Consider the following 20,096-nt stretch of genomic DNA (forward strand, 5'->3'; position numbering starts at 1 on the left):
ACATTTTTATTAATTTATGATTTTGGATTGCACCTGGCCTTCTAAAGTTTTTCAAATGGTGTCCTGGAGGAGAGAGACACACTTTTACCTCACAATGGAAGGAACAGATTCTAAGTACAGCTTTAAAAACTGTTCTGTTACCATACACTTAACTAGTTTAGCAGTCCGCTCTTGTTCAGTATAGACAACCGTCAAATTTCTGTTGTGCGGAAAGCAAACAGGAAAACCCATAATGTATTATTTTGCCTTTGGGAAGGAAACTATTTTCTTTGAACTGAGTAAGTATTTGATTAAACCTACCATATTTAATCAGACTACATAGAAAATCTTCCCTGACTGTTACTCAGGCTTCACTTGACTTACCCTTGTGAAGTTACTCTTTTCACTTGTTTTTCACTGACTCATATGGAGAAACAAGGCAATTGTTGACACGGTTTGTCTTCAGTGACACCTAAAGTTATGAATATAATACAGGTAACTCTTTATCAGTATTCAAGTAATAGAAATCCTTCTTAAGAAAAGACATAGAAAAAAATCACGACCCTTTTGTACTTCAAAGAATTATTTTTAAAGTGCACTTGAACATTTTTCAGTCATATTAAAACAATGCTATTGAAGATCAGGATAGGAGAGTATGCTGGCTATTTTATCTAACCTCCGGCAACAGTCCCACGGACAGCAAATATACATTTGGGTTGGTTTGTTTGTTTTGATTTTGTAACCTTGCTCTTTTCCAAGTAAACTGAAATGAAATGATAAAAAAGACGCGGAGGGCTAAACTTGTACTGGAAATCAGAACGTCTAGTTGTGGAATAGGTTGGGGTTTTTTTCTAAAGTATGCAGTGGGAATTGCAATTAAATGCTTTCATCTGAGAATTTTTGCTGCTTCGAATGCCTCTATAACCCAATTCAATAGAGTTAAAAGAAATCTAACATTATCCAACCAGTAAAAACTAAGATACCCAGGAGGCTGGTTCTGTAACTGAAATTTCACTGGGATGATCAGCACCAAAAGATACTACAAAAATAAAACTGAGACAGTATTTCCCCAGATCTATGAATCTCTTCTTATAGCATGTAAAAAAATTGTCAAATCTGAGAACAGCCCAATTATAAAGGACTCTGCTCTGTGACTCTGAAGTCACTATACTTCATACAACTGTAATAAAATGTAGCTATTAATCTACATGGGTTAACAATGGGGCATCTTTTATTGCCAAATTTGTAAATCTAGAATGCCTTTCAGTCCATGAAACAACCTAATACTATTTGAGAAATGATAATTAAGTGGGTTAGGGTGATTAGCCTAAACTTTGGGAATCATTTCCTTTCAATTCCCCCAAAGAACTAGTCATGTCCTTGGATCTTTTGCTCTTTAATTGCCTCACTTCTTGTACCACAAGGGTGGGAATACAAGCTACATGGTCATTATCAGCTACTGGGGCAAAGCGAGTCATGCGAGAACCACCTCTTCACAAAAGAGTATAGAATTTGCTCCCATTTCCTTGGATTTTCCCTGTTTACTGGTTGCACGCTCTGCCCGTAACCTGGTTTGTTTCTCTGAGGTCTCCACAGAGAATGACTGACAGGGGTTAAACTGAGCACTCTCCAAGGCTGGAAGATACCAAAAGGAGAGTAACTTTATTTTTTAGTTTCACAAAGAAATGTATTGTTCTCACTTCATTTTTCTCCAGCACACTGCTTACACAAAATAATGCAACAGGATAAACTTCAGTGGTCTGTTAATATACAAATGTTTTGGAAGCAGGATGGGTAAAGATAAACAATTTCTATTAATGAAATAATATATAAATTCATCTTGATTTAAAGAAGCTCACATTATAACACTGAGTAAAACAATCCTATGAAGAGAAACTAATAATGTTATTACCTCCCAGGTGCCTCAGGACTGGCATGAGATGGCAAAAGACATTCAAATGGTCAACTGGCTGGGACTATGAGATTAAATAATGGACGTGGAAATTCTGGTGGGACAATATATACTGGGGCAAATCAAGGAAAGGCTTTAATGTTACTTACGGGTGCTGCTGTTTGAGTGTATACATAATGTAATGTACTACTGCAATAATGCATGTATATTGCATGTGACTATCAGCTCTATTCTTCAAATAAATACGATCTTTTTTAAAGGCAAAGATAAAACTGAGCGAGAGCTCCACTTTTCATGAAGTTCATAGAAATCTATCTGGGCTTCACTTAGTTTTGTAGTTTTTCTCCCCAAAAAGTGACCTGCTTTGCAGTATAGTGATAAAATCATTAGGACTTTTCCTCTGTTATTAAGTGTTTAAATTTTTTTTTTTTTTTTTGCAAAGCAAATTTTAGCAGGTTTCTGGGGTGACAGTTATTTGGTATTATATTTGCATAATTATAAATATTTGTACAAGTTCCATCCATGATGATGGACAGAATGAGTAACTAGAGATAAAATTAGCTTAAATCAAAGTCAATATAAAAGATAACAATGCCCACGCTCCTGGAAACCACATTCTGCTGACAATTTCATTTCAGTATTTGCCTCTGCATTCCACTCCGAAGCGTTACAAGGCAGGGATCGATGTCCCCCTCTGTGTTTTTGTAATATTTTGCACACTTTGGGTACTGCCAAAAATAAATGATAAATACTAATGCAAATACATGGTCAGCCAAGGAGATCTGCTTAAAAGCAATTACTGCACCATAGTCTTGTTAATGTTCAACTGCCAGTAAACAGGTTTCTTGGTAAATGTTTATGTTGGGAACTCTGATCGTGCACTACTGAATTATTCACTTGACGTACATCAGTGCACGTTTGTAACCTAAGATTTGAAACTGAGGTTTTTGCCCACAAATCTCAGGTTTATTGCTACTCACTCTCTTCACCCAGGTATCGTTTTGGTTTCAATAGGATTAATGGAATTAAACCAACAGGCTTGTCTTCCTAATACTTGAATTACATAGCTAAGTGTGTGAATTACAAGTTTAATAAAAGTCTTCAGAAGGGGAGTGAAAAGCTCTAAGTTACATTTATTGTTTTATTTATTTCTGGTCAAGGAGCTATCAGTCTAGTGACTACTGTGCTATTACTAATAGACAAAGAAAGGGCTTGGGTTTTTTTATTGACAGCCCAAGCACTGTCAGCACTGATGGTTGAGTCACCATCCCTGGATGTGTTTAAGAGACGTTTAGATGTGGTGTTGGGGGATATGATATAGGGAAGAACTTTGTAGTATAGGGTAGATGGTTGGACTCGATGATCCCAGGGGTCTCTTCCAACCTGGATGATTCTATGATTCTATGATTCATATCTGCTACTAACCTGAAAAAAATAAACCAGGTCTTCCTGGTTCCCTTTTGTTCGGTTAGGTATGGCATGCAAACTTGTATTACGCTTGTTACAACACAGAAAAGCCAAGAGTTAGAGGACAAAGCTGAGTTAAAGCCATAACTGAAAATACAGTGAACGAATCACTGATGCTGTATTTCATGTTTTCTGACTGAAAGAGAACCTGCAGACAGAGTCTCAACCTTCAAGGCTAGCTTAACAGGTAAATGGGGGCAAATCATAAGGGAAGTATAGTGCTTGCTCCAATTCTACTTGTTTACTAAACAAACCTTAAAAGGAAATGGATCAATCATTTCTCCATCTACTGTAAAAAATACAATCATTCACTCACTGCAATGGAAGCAGGATTTATGTTCATTTTGCATCTTGCTCCAGTTTTAAGATGAGTTACTCTGTAAACTACTGAGTTCAATCTGAGTAGTAGCAATACCGTTCCTAAACATGTGTGAGTTTCTCTCAGCATGGTTTAAATAATTTGGCACTAGTCCTGCAAATAGCAGGAGGCTGAGCTTATCTGAGGGTCCATGTTCAGGCGTGCAGAACTGCAGGACTGAGACCTACAGATGTAAACTAGAAGATGTCATGACATGAAGTCAAATGCTTGCTAGTATTCTGTATCTTAAGGACCATCTAACCAGGAGGAAAAACAGTCATCAGGACTGAGTTTTAACTTGGACTGTCTTTGTAGTTCCTCCTGGGAGTAGAATACAGGGTTTGCTAATCACTAGCAAATCTTGAGTTTGGACAGTTTTCATTTTCAGTGTCTAACTGCTGCTAGACACTCATTGCCTGTTACCTTTGGATGTGGGAGAGGTGGGAATGTCCTGGAAAACTATCAAAAAATACTGCTGAGTACTACAGCTCAACCTGCTCTTCCATATAAAACATTAAAATTGTGAAAACTATACTAATTGAAAAATTTAAGGCCCTTTTCACTCTTACAACTATAAAACTTGAAAACTAACCCCTTAGATTAGAAGCAAACAGGTTACAAAGCATATGTAACTCCTCAACGATCTACCTCATAGTTTAAAAAACAACCAGAAAGACCCGAGAATGGTTTAGTATTTTCTGTAGGAAGATGAACAGTACTGAAATTAGGATCCATTAGCCCTTTCTTAAATCTTCCTGATTTTCTTGATACTGGATATGCTGAATGGCTAAAACCTGGTGTAGCCCTAGTAGCAAACCAATCCAGGTCCTTTTTGATCAAGATTTTCAAAAGGGACAAGTGACTTCACTTCAAGCTTTCTGAAAATGAGCCCCTTCAAAGTATCAGGGTTGCAAAAAATCACTTGTCACCTCCGAACACCTTTGCTTTAACTGCAGAGTTAAAAATAATCCTGCTTCTGCTCCCTTTGCAAATCCATTTTTGTAAGTGCTTGAGAGTAAATCCAGAGAGGACTGCTGCCATCAGACTTCAACTGCATCTACAACTTATAATACAGAGCTGAATCTGAAAGACAACTACGTGCAGTTGAATTATGAGATCTGTTTTACTTAACAATGTAGACTTGATCAACAGTGAAAGATTTTTCCTGCTGAACGTCTTAAAGAAATGAAAAGCAGCTGGTAACTCGTGATAGGGAGAGGGAAGCAGCTGAGTACAAAGTTGGGAGGGAATCACTCGAAAAGACACTGGTTTCTTGCAACCAAGAAGTTGCAATGCATGCAGTTTTCAGCTATTTGAGATCTTCTTTCCTATTATATGCCCAGATTGTATTTAAAGAGATGTTTTAAAAAAAAAAACCAAACAACAAGCCAACCCCCAAATTCCCTTATGCTACTTAAGCAATAAACACTCTAGTAACATAATGTCAAATGTATGACCAGAATGAACCCTGTATATGACCATTAAGCACACGGCAGGAGATCATGGCTACCCGTCAGTTCAAGGTTTCTCCAGTTCCCGTTTCCAGTGGTGCAGGTCTTGAGTTGTGGAATGAGATTAAGAGACCTGAGGGCAAAAACTCAATGATACCTGCTTGGAAAAGGGAGCTATCGCTGTGCAAACAATAACAAAACAAACAATAACAAATGAAATGCATCTACCCTCTCCTCAAGGCTGTTATTTAAAATAGCGACAACTGGTCCAATCCTGCTTGACAGCAAGTCATGCGATATTGCTCGGGCTGATTTTGCTCTTTGTTAAAATGATAACTTAAAATAATTGTAACAAAACCTGAGAGAAGCTTTCCCCACCTGGGCCTGTTCCAGTACTAACTAGCAATCCATATGCCCTAGGCCAGGTGACTGCTATTTGGTCCTGTAATCAAAACGCTGGGTATTGTAATACCTTTATCAAAGACACTGTCACTTTCTGGTCACTGGTGGAGTGCTGAGGATCTAAAGAGACACTGTCAAGATTGCCTGTTCCAAATGGGACCTTCTTTGCCAACAGTCCCTTGCTAAATGCTTCAGAACTTTGGGTGTGCATCAGTCTCCTCTCCAACCGTGTGTCTCCCCACCCCACATGGCCAGTTCAAATTTGTTTCCTCCACTTTTGTAACTTGTATGAAGGTTACAGAAAAGAAATATTGGGGACAAATGTTGAGTAAGTTTTTCAGAGGGTTTGACTTTTAGGACTACCTCTCAAGAGTCCCTTTTTAAAAATAAGACACCAAAGCAAACAGGATTGTGTCTAACTTCTACAAAATTGCTGGTTTCACAGGAGGAGGAGAATATGGCTACCATGCTACTCAGCATTAGGGTGAAGCACCATCTAAATTCCAGTAAAGTTAGGGATATCACCTAGCTCATATCAGCAACCACACCCCCAGCCTTCTACAACGTCTTTGCTGTCAAGCTTGATGCTGTCAGTATTCTTCTCACTGAACATGGGGCCTCCGTGCCTCATCATGAGCTCTGTAGCCATCTTCACAAAAGCCTCCTCCACATTGCTGGAGTCTTTCGCAGAGGTCTCTATGGCACAGATGATATTATCATAGTGTTCAGCCAGACTCTGAGCTTCTTCCAGCTGAACCTCTCGAAGGTCACTTAGGTCAGACTTGTTTCCTGGAAGAAAAAGAAACAACAGAGTACTTTATAATGACTATTTATATCAAAGTAAGTATTTAGCAGGAGGTTCTCAGGTTGCCCAGAGAAGCTGCAGAATTTCCATTCTTGGAGATTTTCAAAAGTTGACTGAAAAGGCCCTGACCCACCTGACATCAGCCTCACTTTGAGCTGGAGGTTGGACTAGATAATCTCCTACACCCCTCCCAACCTGTATTTCTGTAGGACTCAGAGAGAGAACAGAAAAAGTCAGTAGCTGAACAGTGGTGGCTTACCAGAAGAAAAATGTGCTAGAAATGAAAGCTAAAACCATTTTGTGAAAACAAAAGCAGTCTGCTGGTACCTGGGGAAATCTAGAATAGTACTGATGTTTTATTAGCGGATCTACAGGCCATCTCAGAGTCACGTCTGAGTCAGAAACATTGGGGCTGGGAAGCAGAACTTCTAGCAGAGAACTGACAAACCCTGATTGCCCTGAAGTCCTTCCGAAATCCCACATCTGCTGAAGTATGTGGGTGTTCCAGTTTGCCAAAACGCATCAGCTTGATACGACGGAGCTTCTCTGGGCCCTGGCACCCTTATGATCCTTATCATGGGAACAGCTCCACAGCAGCTGTGCCTCAGAACCTAGAAATTCTGGGTGCCCAGTTCTCCATTAGGTGAGACCCAAAAGAGTCAAAACTGGCTGCTGATACAAAGCCGTCTCCTTCTTAACAGAAGTTAATCAAAGCAAAACATTTCTGTTTTGATGAATCAGCACTTTCTAATTAAAAAAATATATCGGGAAAATTTCCAGTCGGATCTATTACATACATCTTGCTTCAACCAAAAATAAAACTTCTAATCATCTTATACAATTATTGCAACTAATTACATTGTACAGTCACCTGTAGTGCTTGGTATTAATATTTTTAACTCACCAATCAGTAATTGTACTATGTTGGAACCGGCATACTTTCTCACATCCTCGATCCAGCGAGGAATGGACAGGAAAGAGCCTCTCTTGCTGATATCATAGGCTAGGATTGCTCCATTGGCGCTGCGGTAATAACTCTGGGTGATAGTTCGGAATCTCTCCTGGCCAGCCGTGTCCCAGATCTGCAACTAAATAAAACAAAGCATACAGTGAGACAACACTGACCAGCAAGCTTTCCTGAATCAAAAGACAGGACTTGATTCAATAGAGCTGTTATCAATCTCCCTTATACTTAATACATTCTGGCATCATGTTTTTCTCGTCTTTTGTTCATGATTTAAGGATAATAATGGAGAACCTTTTCTCACTTGGCTGCTCAACGTTTATATTTGTATTAATTGAGATGCTCTAGGTTCCTACAGGTGAGCTCTGATGCATCCTTCTGTGGCAGATTGTGAAATTATCACTTGTGTGTCTAGCCCTACCCCTCTGTCACCCTCTCTAGCAGAGTTAGCAAAACAAGATGTTAGCCCAGAGCCAAGCCACCTCCAGTTCATCGTCTGGTGTGTCACTGAAACTACAAGTGGGTTTTCACTGGCATATTGTCTGTGTTACTGACGTGGTTTTGCCAGTTCTGCTACAGAGGCAATAACAACCTGAGTAGGATGTGGTAGTATCATCAGAGGGCACTGATGCTGTTTTATAAGGAAACATGAGACAATTAAAAGAATAGATATAGAATACATAAAATGTATAAAATAATGTCAGCAATTCTAGGTTTCAATAAAGTCAGTCAAAGATCTAGTCAGTCTGGTCACCTGTCCTTTTTTATGTGGTAGAACAGACATTATATCACAGAATCACAGAATTTTCTTGGTTGGAAGGGACCTTTGAGATCATCGAGTCCAACCAACAAAAAAAACAACAAAAAAACCCAAAACAAAAAACCAAAAAAACCCCCCACACAACAACACAACACCAAAACCAAATCAAACCAAACACCCACAACCCCACACCACACCAACCAACAAACAGACACAAACCAACAGTCTCGGGCACTAGAGCATGCCCTGAAGTGCCATGTCTACACGTTTCTTAAATACCTCCAGGGATGGCGACTCCACCACCTCCCTGGGCAGGCTGTTCCAGTGCCTGACGACCCTCTCAGTAAAGTAATTCTTCCTAATATCTAATCTAAACCTCCCCTGCCGCAACTTCAGACCATTTCCTCTGGTCCTGTCATATTATTATTCACTTGGGAGAAGAAATCCGTAGCTTACATACTTTTGCCTAGATCCAGCAGCATAGGAGCTATGAGTTTAGTATCAGGGTTTGAGCTCCCAGTACTAGATGTTCCAAGGGAAGCAGCCAACTAACTCAGGGTGGACAAACGCAGCATTTTGCTCCTAAGGAAAATTTCTTTTTAAATCCACTTGTTTTATAGGTTGTCTAATGTCCTGGAACATGACGGCTTATATTCCAGGAGCTTTTAATCTAAAGTAACTGTGGATGTTCTTCTCCTCCATATAAATCTTTAATCCTTTTTGAATCTTTCAAAGCTCTTGGCTTCAGTATATAGTAGCAATGAAACCAAAGAATGTCCTTGTATAAATTTTGTATTTTCTGTCCTTCTGTTGCACTTTCACTTCTCTATCCCCACGTGATAAAGGAGAAACCACTTCTTGTCTTTTTGTGCCATTCCTTATATTCTGCATGTCCTTTTAACTGAGACAGGACACAAGCAAATACTCCTGGGTTTTTTAATCTTCCCATATTATGGACATCTTTTTTATTATTTCCCCTCTCTCTGAAAATCTTTATTTTAAAAGAGCTGATGACAACTTAACACAGAGCACCAGTGGTATTTTATACCAAATAATATGTAATCATCTTTCCATTTATTTATTTTGCACATTAATACTTTGTTTGTATCTTCTGACTCTGCTGCGTGTTTGAGCAGCAACTTTCACTTTGGGAAAGGCTGTACTGATCAGAATGCTTGCCTGTGCTAACCAAACATCTAGATCCCAAATATACAGCTTAAAAGGAATCAATCCAACGAAAAAGTACTTCTCGCTCCTTGTAAAGAGTTTTCTCAGAGAAGGGGAAGGGACTGTAATAGACTTGGAAAACCACAAAGCAATGATTATTAACGGAACAGATAATGATTTAGAGCCGTCAACAGCTACTAGAGACAAGGAAGTTCATGGCAGGTTTATGTATGATGATCTCTGTACTCAAGTCTCCCACGAGACCTTTGTGCCTATTACGTAGTTTTAAATCTCAGTACTTGATTAGGTCAAGTGCAAAACAAGGCTAATGATGATTACCCAACTCTAGGGAGAGGTCTGAGAGATTCTGTGCATACAGAAGAATTATAAACTTTTTAAATTAAAAAAATCATTTGTTTTAGTTTACACTTCTTACATGGTATAAATAGTAGTGATTTATCTGCAGAGTGACCGAGCAGGCTAGTCTTGGGCCTTGTGCTGTATACTGGATTTTGAAAACTTCTGTCTAAGTACATTCCATAGAATCACAGAATCATTGAGGTTGGGACAGATTTTGGGAGGTGACAAAGCCAACTGCCTGCTCAAAGTGGGGTCAAAACATAATTCTTCCAGGAAAAATTGCTCCATGTTTTTCCCAGGGACCAAAATGAGTCTGACCAGCCTGCAGCTCCCGGGATTTCTTGCCCTTTCTGAAGATGAGTGCTATATTTGCCTTTCTTTGGTCCTTCCTAGTTTCCACAGCCATTTAATAGCGATAGAGCAGCCTCAAAATGTCACCAGCGAGATCTCACTGCACCCCCCCCACATTTTTTTACTCAAGCATTTATGTCTGTGTGTTCACAGGACTGAATGTACAAAGTTGCTGAAGCCCTGAGTGTCCTGCTGGAACAGCACAGACCACAAGTTTGACCTTCTCAGGAGCTCAAAGAGCAGTCTTCCTCCCAGCCCACATTCTCCAGGTAAGCTCTTTCCCTTAGGCATTTGAAGTTCAAGCTCCCATACTTGTCTCTCCTCTTTTCTGTAAGGACTCTGAATTGTTTAGCTTTTTACATGACCTTCAGTTTGTTGTGGTTCTACTTTCATTGCTCAGACTACAGAATGTATTAAACCCATAACTTTCCCCATTACTTATATTACTTATTAAACCCATAACTTAACCCATTAAACCACATACTTTCTTTGCAAATATATATACCAACTGACACACGTGTTTGTCACTGTTCCTATCACTTCTCCTGGCAGAAGGAGCCAGCTGAGTGCTCACTCTTTGTTTCAGAGAAAGTCAGTCAAATATGGGCATGGTTTAATGACTTGCTTAAGCCAAACTGGGACAATACTGTCATCAAAGACTTGCCGTCCAGCCTTGCCCTCTCCCTGCATTGAAACTAGCACCTGTTAATCTGAGTCACCGTATAGCTTAATTCACTGATGTAACTGAAAAATAGGGGTTTTCCTTTAGCTTGAAGGGTTGACACTGATTACACAGCCCCATGGTACTGAAAGCCTGCAGACATGGCAGTGAGGAAGGTGTGACAGTCCTTTAGAGCAGTGACAAACTTATCTTGAAGCGGTCTTGAATACAGCCCTTCAGTTTAACTTGTTGCTGAAGGTGGGTGTGAACCCATCCCATAACCTCAGCTGAAGCCAAGTAAGGAGTCCATGGTCGGTCTCCTCTGGTGGACCTCTGCAGAGGTGGCAGCTTCAGGCTGCCTTGCGGCACTCTCAGTGTGCAAAAGTACTTCTGGGGGGGCTAATAACAACTTCCTCCTTACAATTTGGAAGCTTGAAAACCTGTCCTATAACAGTTTTTGGAGTTTTAGTAACTGTTTCATTTCATATCATTAAAAGACATACACAGAGTATGCAAGTATTACCACCCGGATTACTTAATTTAAAGCAAGATGTATTCCTAAAATATAGGTAATTTGCTTGACAGCATCTTTAGAAAACTAAGAAAAATATTTCTGTATTGCATGAATCAGTCTGATGTATGATTGAGAAGAAATAATTTAAGTCGTTACAAAAATACCAGTTCTGATCCTAAGCAAGTGCTATTTTCTCCAGCAGGTGTACAGAGATACATTTCAGACAATTCTATGGAAAAAGAAACTTGACAACTATATATAAATACCAATCACAACTGTAATTTAAAACCACCATTTTACAGTAAAAATTTTATATAGTCTCTCTGTTGAACTATATTTACAAGTATACCAAATGGACTGTACTAGCCACAGGTTACAAAAAAACGTGTATCACATGCAGTATGTGGCACCAAGTTCTTAATGATGTATTTCTTCGATTTAAGTGCTTTGGCTTTGTAAATACTGTGATGGAAGTCACGTCTGTCACTCAGTAACCTTTTTGCGCAATTCCTGATTTTGTAATTACTTTGGCAACAATTTTAAGAAAAGCAAGAGAGAAGTTTGGATTGCTGGAGAATTGTGTGAAATTCATCTGAGGATACTAAGAAAAACCACCTATGAAATAAGAGACTGGTAGGAGGCCTTCAGGGGGACCATCTTTAGTAACAAATGAGGACAGGATAAAGAACAGAGAATAAATACCCATTGTTCAGCAGGAGTATGACAGAATTACATGACAGGAATATGACAGAATTTACAAAGGCCTGCAGTGCCAGGACGAGGGGCAATGGTTTTAAGTTGGAGAAGGGGAGATTTAGATTGGATATTAGGAAAAAGTTCTTTACCATGAGGGTGGTGGAGCACTGGAACAGGTTGCCCAGGGAGGTGGTTGAGGCCCCTTCCCTTGAGATATTCAAGGTGAAGCTCGGCGAGGCCCTGGGCAACCTGGTCTAGTCGGGGGTGTCCCTGCTGACTGCGGGGAGGTCGGACTAGACGACCTTTGGAGGTCCCTTTCGGCCTGGACCAATCTATGAATCTATGAATTACCCTAAGTGAACAAAACAAGGAGCCACCTTTCTTGTGCTGATTGTTCCACTATTGAATGCCCATTTACTTACAAAAGCTGGTTATTTTGATCTGCTTTTAGCTTTGAATGTTTTGGATGGCAGAGCCCTTAGCACTGGCTGGTACTGAATAGCAGCTATTAACTCCTGTAAGATTTTTCATGACTCCATATAATCACTGTAGAATTGGAGCTTTCCGTAAGTACATCAGACAAAAGTCTTGAACACCTTTTCATATTTGGTTTTTCATCTTCTCGTGTTGGGAAGGAGTATATGGGCAGCCTGTGTCATTCACCCCCAGCAAGGATGCAGTGGCTGGGGAGCAGCTGTGCTGGGAAGGCCCCGAGGGTCTCTGCAGAGAGCAAGCTGAACAGGAGCCAGCAGCGTACGCTAGCAGCACCCTGAGCTGTATTGACAGGAGCGAAGCCAGCAAATCGAGGGAGGTGATTATTTCCCTCTATTTGCCACTTATTAGATTCCAACTAAAATACAGTGTCTAGTTTTGGGCCCCCTGTACAAGACAGACATTGAAGAATTGAGGTGCTGGAGCAGGTCCAGAGAAGGGCAACGAAGCTGGTGAGGGGTCTGGAGCACAAGTCTTACGAGGAGAGGCTGAGGGAGCTGGGGGTGTTCAGTCTGGGGAAGAGGAGACTGAGGGGAGACCTTCTCGCTCTCTACAACTCCCTGAAAGGAGGGTGTAGAGAGGCGGGGGTCGGTCTCTTCTCCCAAGTTACAGATGATAGGACAAGGGGTAATGGCCTCAAGTTACGCCAGGGGAAGTTCAGGTTAGATATTAGGAAATATTTCTTTACTGAAAGGGTTATCAGGCATTGGAATGGGCTGCCCAGGGAGGTGGTTGAGGCACCATCCCTGGAGGTATTCAAGAGAGGAGTTGACATGGTGCTCGGGGATATGGATTAGTGTTGGGTGGTGTGGTGGTGTGTGTGTGTGGGTTTTTTTTGGTTGTTTTTTTTTTTTTTTCATTGGTTGGACTAGATGATCTTAAAGGGTCCCTTCCAACCTAGGTGATTCTGTGATTCTGTGAATTGGCACAAGTTCCATGGAGGGCCATCAAGATGGTCAGGCAATCAGAGTACGTACCCTGTGAGAAGAGTCTGAGGGAAACGGCCTCAGCATGGGAGAGGGGTTTGAGATACCCCGTTAGCTCCTGTCCAGTACCTACGGGGAGGTTATCAAGATGACTGAGCCGAGCTCTTCACAGTGGCACATGATAGGAGGGTGAGAGACACCAGAGAAAAATCGGAACATGGAATATTTCAATTCAAATAAGGAGGAAAACAGAAGGTGGTAGAATTTATGGTGGGCTTCTGGAAGATCATTCTGGGATGTCTGGTTAGGCTTAAAGAAAGCAGACTTTCTACTACAGAAATAGACACAGTGTTGAGAATGGTGAGGGACAGGTTGACCAAAAAGCGTATTATCAAATAGTTTGATTTGGACTCTTCTTGCATTGATAAACATACTGTTTATCAAAGGTTAATACTTAACAAATGCCCTCAAGACATGATAAAAAATTTCTCCCTCCCTTACTTCCTACAGAATTTATTAAGTACTTCCCTGATTCTTCTGAAGTATCACAGGAGTTCAGGTTTACTTCTGCTTATGAAGCAGCAACTAAGTACATCCTATAGCCGATATCTTCCTTTACAAAGATAGAAATGTCACTTTTGTGCTATGAATTCTTCAAAATGCAGCAGCTTCCATAAAATTTCTTGATAGTGAAACGTTGCACACAAAGACTGTACTAAATGATTCTTAACCGACTGACTGTGTCTAAAGCCTGTCATCTCAAATGGCAAATTATATATATTTCTGTATACTGGCAAATCACAGCACTTGCTCCTAAAAAGACTTACTGAAATACTCTTGCAACTTAATCTACACAGTTTTTGCCCAAAACAACAAAACTAGCATCTATACAGCAATGTATTTCAACGTAAAGTGATATTCATATGCAGAGCAGTTAGGATAAACTGCCCCATTCAGTTGTTTCCCTACAAAATTTTTAGAGAATGAGGAATCCCTGTGTGCTGGGAATGCAGCATTCCTGTTTGCTGTAGTGTTATGAGCATTGAAGTAATTGACAGAGAAGAGAGTTACACTTTCCTCTGGATATCCAAGAACAATGCTTCCACGTAATAACCAATAGCTTCAGTTGTACTTGTTTAGCAGATTATTGAATACACCAGTCAGGAGACAAGGCAGTTAAAAAGTCATAATTTTATATTACTTGCAATTTGGCCAGATAATGACACATTACATTTTGGACCATTCTGAAAGGAATATAGTTACAGCCATGAGGCTTGAATAAAAGCCAAGAATCTTGATATCATATGGGCTAGAAAAGCTTGTAAATTAAAAAGGGCAGTGATACATAAAGAAGTATTTGTTATAAAAGGAATGTGTTTGTTTTCAAGCGTTCTTCTCTCCTGCTGCTTTCTGAAAGATATAGTAAGAGAGAAAAAACTATGGCATAAAGGAAAACAATATTCAGTATATGTAAAACACTATGAAATGACAGCATAAAGTAGACATTAAAGATACCCAATTAATTTATCAGTTCACAGGAAGAAATTCATCAGAAGAAAAAGGAATTTTGTTATTACTAACTGCAGTTCATGGACTTGGACTCAGGAATGTCCTTGCCTATCATTATGTAAAATCTTAGTTCCACCGTTTTATAAATATCTTTTCTTACAGTGACATAACAGTTACAAAACGTTTTTGTTCTGTTTGCCAGATTCTTTCCATCACTCAAAGAATAAGTAATGATTTTATCAATAGGACTTTAATCACTATGCATTAAGTCAACAACCACAACTTTTGGAAATTACAGTCTGTACTCTAGGATTTAGGCACCTAAGAAGGATGTATTGAATGGGCTGAAGGAGGAGGGAGCCAGACTCTTTTCAGTGGTTGCCAGTGAGAGGACGAGGGGCAACGGGCACAAGCTGGAATATAGGAGGTTCCACTCAAATATGAGAAAAAACTTCTTCACAGTGAGGGTGCCAGAGCCCTGGAACAGGCTGCCCAGGGAGGGTGTGGAGTCCTCTTCTTTGGAGATTTTCAAGACCCCCCTGGATGCAGTCCTGAGTAACGTGCTCTGACATGCTCTGGGCAATCCTGCTTCGGCAGGGGAGTTGGACTAGATGATCTTTATGGTCCCTTCCAACTCTAAAAATTCAGTGAAATATTTTATAGAAAGTAGTATGCAACAAGTTAAACAGCATATACTAGAGCATTTTTGAAAAATTAAGATAGACTGCAGACACTTCAAAGCTGGGGGGGAATTCTGGATATATGCTGGTCAGAATGCCTTTGTGATAAAAATCAAGGTGGTCATCACAGGCAGCTTTGACTTTGAAGTTCCATTAGAACCCGGTGTGCCAAACCCCTGCCTGGCTCCATGCCACGCACCCTGCCTTTCACGTCCAACACCTCCAAGAGCCCATGGCTCACAACAGCCCATCCCAGAGGCAACTGCCTTGTATAATCCCACTGGACAATACCTCAAATTGCAACTGGAGATCTTAAAGAAAGAATCAGAAGAGAAACAGAAGACTGGATGGCACAGACAAGCTTATGTATTCTTCCTCTCTGGCAGTGGTAAATCTCTGCAAATCAGGGTTAGTCCTTTCTCAAGCACTAACATCTCTTTATATATGAAATTTAGTCAGCTTCAGTAGCTGATGAAGCAGTAATGTATGAAATATCATTTGAGACACTTGAAAGAATACAGCTTTAAGATGCAAGGAAAGCCTTGAGTTTAAAAAAAAAAAAAAAAAGTTATTTGCAGAACCTTAATCTTTAGTATCCCAACATGTTGCTTTTCCTTTATCCAACAAAAATGCATCAAAAGGAAGTGAGACTTAAAATCCTTGGGCTCCAAACGTTTCAGAAACTTTATGTAACAGTAATGACAACATTTGTAGTTTTAAACAGAAAGGGACACTAACACAGTTAACCTTAAAATGTTTGTTTCAATCTCAAAATAAGTGTCCCATTCATACTCACTCAGTTGTGTTGCAACACTACCCTCAGCCTGACTCAAAATGAAGCTTAGGCCACTGGGGATGCAGAGCAAATAGTGTTTAAAGGCTCCTTGGGACTTTTTTTGTACACACTGTTGTTCTGAAGGAACTTCTGAAGATGAGCTTATAAAACATTATAAAAATGGAAATTTTCTCATTCCTGCATCATTTGCTAAAAAGAAAACATAAACAAGCCTTGGCATTCCTTATGAGGATACTGTCTTGAGTAGCATGAAATGAAATGAAATCAGAGCAGCACATCTTCGTGTAAGGCCAAACAATTTTTATTTTAAGCATGTCCTGAACATCTTTTGATTTGAGGCATCCCAATCAACAGTTTATCCGAAACTCGTCTAATCAAGTATGTCTCACATGACTGAGACAGAAACAGTGAGAAACACAGAGCATCCCTCGCAGAGCACATGTACAGGCTTGTTCACTAACGGGCCAGGGTAAGAGCTGTTCAGAGAGCTGAAGTGCTCCTCCTAGAATCACTGTAACTAATTATATATATAAGCATAATCATAGTGACCTGGAGTCACTAAAACCAAATTTGTAAAACATGCAAGATACACACACCCCTGATAATAAGAATTTATTCACCTACTCTATAAGGGAGCTCACAAAAGTATTAACAAAATGCCTCCTTGTTTTCCATTTCCTATAACATGCTGAATAAAGCTACCTAGATTGCATGGACTGTTCTGAAATCCCAATCCAAGTGGAAAAGCCTGACTGGAATTTAAAACTTCATAGAACCCACACCTTAACAGACCAAAAACTCCAAGCAAATGTTTTCATATTCTAGCTGTGTCCCTGACTCAGCAGCTAACAAAAATGTCTGTAGGGTAAATCAGCACCAATGTTGGATTAATTTGCCTAAAGTAATGTTTAAAATACTCTTCTTCAATCTGTGCATCTCTAATTTTTTTCTAAGTGGAAGTAAAGAACAATCCAACAAAGAAGAAAGCCTCAAGAGCTTGCGTTTTCTTCCTTTTTTTTTTTTTTTTTAACTAGTTAGAAATAATCCACAGGTTTTGTTTCAGACTGACCAATACAGGACTTTTTCGGTGTAAGTACTGACAATACGAGAAGGCACACCTAGGAAGTTGGGGTTCTAGTCCTCCCCTACTCCTGAAGCCCGTGGCGGAGACCCCTGGCACCAGGAGCAGACACATTTGTCACTTTCTATGTGCCTGGCATTTAAACGGAGCTAGGTTTCAATCCCAAAGGAAGGCCCCCACTTGCTAGAAAGCACAGAAGAGGTACTAACGGCACAAACAGACAATCAGAGTTTCCCTTTCAACCCCTAACCCCAGCTACACATGACAGGAAAAGGTACAATACTGCCAAGAAAATAAACACCTTCGCTAATATCCCGCCTTCCCTAAAAAAAAGTGAGCCTTCATTTCTTCCATTTTCTGCAACTTTCTCTACTTACTGAGTTCGCGTAAGTTAAAATGATAAGACAATAGAGGACTTTGACACCTACTTTGGCAAACACAGACCAAAATTCAACTGCAATTACTGTATTTCTGTGTCACCTCATCTCAAAAGCTTTCCAGTTTCATGACCTTTCCTAGGCAGTGACTGCCTTAAGTTCTCTTTAGTCCCACCGGGGCAAGTGAGGACAGTTGTATGGCTCCCTTCTGGAGGGTGAAGGGATTTATCCCAACAGCCCCCTACAAACCCCAGGTGCTTTGAGCCTTTTTTTCCTGCTGTTTGTTCACGTTTCTGTGCTCAGAGGCCCAGTCTGTTGTAGGAATCCTGTGCCACCAAGAGTCTGAGGGCAATTCCACCGGGTAAATGTCCTGTCCTCTTTCTAACCCTGACGACAGTATCTGATTTCCTCCAGCGTAAAAAAAGCAGAAGTCAAATTTAGGGTTGATTTGTTCTGGTTTGAGAAGAACTATAAAAGTTGCGTTGAGACACCCTATAAACAAATGTCTTAAGATAACTTTTAAATATGCCTAAGTTAACAGCTGCTCCCCAGGTTTCTCTCAATCTGCCAGCTCCACATCCCTGTCTAGAACCGTGACAGCCCAGCTGAGGTTCCTTCTGGGTCGTAAATACCCCACCGCCAGAAGCCTGATGGAGAGGAGGGGTGTTACACTCAGCAGGGAGGCACAGCCTGTCCCGGGGCGCAGGTTTTAACGGGGCTTTTACCAGGGTTCCTGTGGTCGGTGCTGAGGAGGAACCAGCCCGTCCTGCGGCTACACCGCTGGTCCCGCCGCAGCCAAGCCCGTTAACAGCCGCGCTGGGTCCCTCCTGGCCCGCCGGGGCTGTTCGGGAAGGCGGCACCGGGTCAGCCCCTCCTGCGAGCCCGGCAGCAGCGCGGGGCAGGGCCGGCAGCGGGACGGGGGCAGCTCCCGCCGCCCTGAGGCGGGGCACCCCGGGCGGCCGGCACAGCTCCCCGCCGGCCACCGCCTCGCCGCCGCCTCCTCCTCCTCCGGCAGCCGGGCCGGGGCCCGCCGGCGGTGCCGGGGGGCGGGCCGGGAGGCGAACGACAGCTCTCCGCCCGCTTCGCCAGCCCCGGAACCGGAGCGGCGGGGTGTCGGGCCGCCGCCTCCGCCCCGGGCCGCCGCTCCGCTCACCTTCACCCGCTTGCCCTGGATCTCCAGGCTCTTCATGGTGAAGTCCACGCCGATGGTGCTGCCCTGGCGCTCGGCGAAGGCCCCGGTTTTGAAGCGCTGCACCAGGCAGGTCTTGCCCACGCTGGCGTCCCCGATGAGCACCAGCTTGAAGAGGAAGTCGTAGCTCTCCTCCGGGTCGGGGCCGGGACCCGCCACCGCCCCCGGCGCTGCCGGACCGGGCATGGCGCTGCCGCCCTCCGGCCTTCCGCCCGCCGCCGAGGGGAGCAGGGCTCTGCGCAGTGCCCGCCGCCCCCCGCCGCGCCGGGCCTAGCGCTGGGACCGCCTCCCGACCGCCCCCCCCCCCGCTCTCTCCGCCCCGGCCGGGGCGGCCGCCTCCCGGGCATGCCCGCCCGCGGCCGGGGCGGTGGGAGGGCCGGGCGCGGGCTCGGCTACCGCATGGGGCGCCGCGCCGGCCTCGCCGTCCGCCGGTGGGGGGGCCGGGGAAAGCCTGGTCGCTGCGGCCTCTCGCCGGTCCCCCGGACCGCCAGCAGGTGCCGCGGTGGACCGGGGCCGGCGGGGTCGGCTCGGGTGGCGGTCCGACCGACATAAGCCATCGCGTGGGGGCAAACAAGCGCCTCAGTCGGCTGTCCTGAGTGGCACCCAGTCATCGCTGCCGGTGCCCCAATGCTGTGCCGAGGACCTGTACACGCGGGTGTTTGTCCAAATTCTTGCTGGAATGCTATATTTGTGTGATGTATTCCTTCGGGAATGTATTTTACAGTTACTGACACACACAAATAAACAGGTGCAATTACACCATTAAGTCATCCGGGAAGTGCAGCTGGTTTGCCTCGTTGGCTTTTCATTTTTAGGTCTGAGCTGGGGTGTGGTTTGTTTCCAGAGCCGCAGTCCAAGGCTCAGGGCTGCGCCGCTCAGACACGTCTTTAAAACTGTTAACATCATGCTACGCGTCTTAGATATGCATGTGTAGATGTGTGATTATATATTGCATCACAGACTGGTTATGTGTATGGAGATAAGCGTATCTCAGCAATCTGGAATGATTTGTGTTTTAACTGCTACCTGGGTTATCTACGAAACAAACTGCTCTTTAATGGGTAATCTTCTCTAGATTATGTGGTGAGTCAAGATGCTAACAGAAATCAGCTTTACTAATAAAATACTCTGACACAGCACATTCTGTTAGTCTGTTCTTTGTAAAAAAGATTTGCTAAATTCCATTCTCATAGTTTCAC

General features: G+C 42.4%; 1 protein-coding gene across 1 annotated transcript; it reads right to left on the minus strand.

Annotated features, from left to right (window-relative positions):
* Positions 1-6,104: 6,104 nt before the first annotated feature.
* RAB43 (RAB43, member RAS oncogene family) lies at positions 6,105-19,083 on the minus strand. Its single transcript, XM_074152713.1, has 3 exons — positions 18,862-19,083; positions 7,279-7,462; positions 6,105-6,358 (listed from the first exon to the last, which is right to left on the minus strand). The coding sequence occupies exons 1-3, from the start codon at positions 19,081-19,083 to the stop codon at positions 6,105-6,107; spliced, it is 660 nt and encodes a 219-aa protein (XP_074008814.1).
* Positions 19,084-20,096: the final 1,013 nt, after the last annotated feature.

This window comes from Numenius arquata, chromosome 8 (genome assembly GCF_964106895.1).
Source record: "Numenius arquata chromosome 8, bNumArq3.hap1.1, whole genome shotgun sequence".
Classification (NCBI taxonomy): Eukaryota; Metazoa; Chordata; class Aves; order Charadriiformes; family Scolopacidae; genus Numenius; species Numenius arquata.

Coding starts and splice junctions, on each gene's coding strand:
- RAB43 (XM_074152713.1), bottom strand. CDS start 19,083: ATGCCCGGTCCGGCAGCGCCGGGGGCGGTGGCGGGTCCCGGCCCCGAC. Junction 7,463..18,861: donor TCCAGGGCAAGCGGGTGAAG/GTGAGCGGAGCG, acceptor TGTTTTATTTAG/TTGCAGATCTGGGACACGGC. Junction 6,359..7,278: donor CATAGTACAATTACTGATTG/GTGAGTTAAAAA, acceptor TTTTTCTTCCAG/GAAACAAGTCTGACCTAAGT.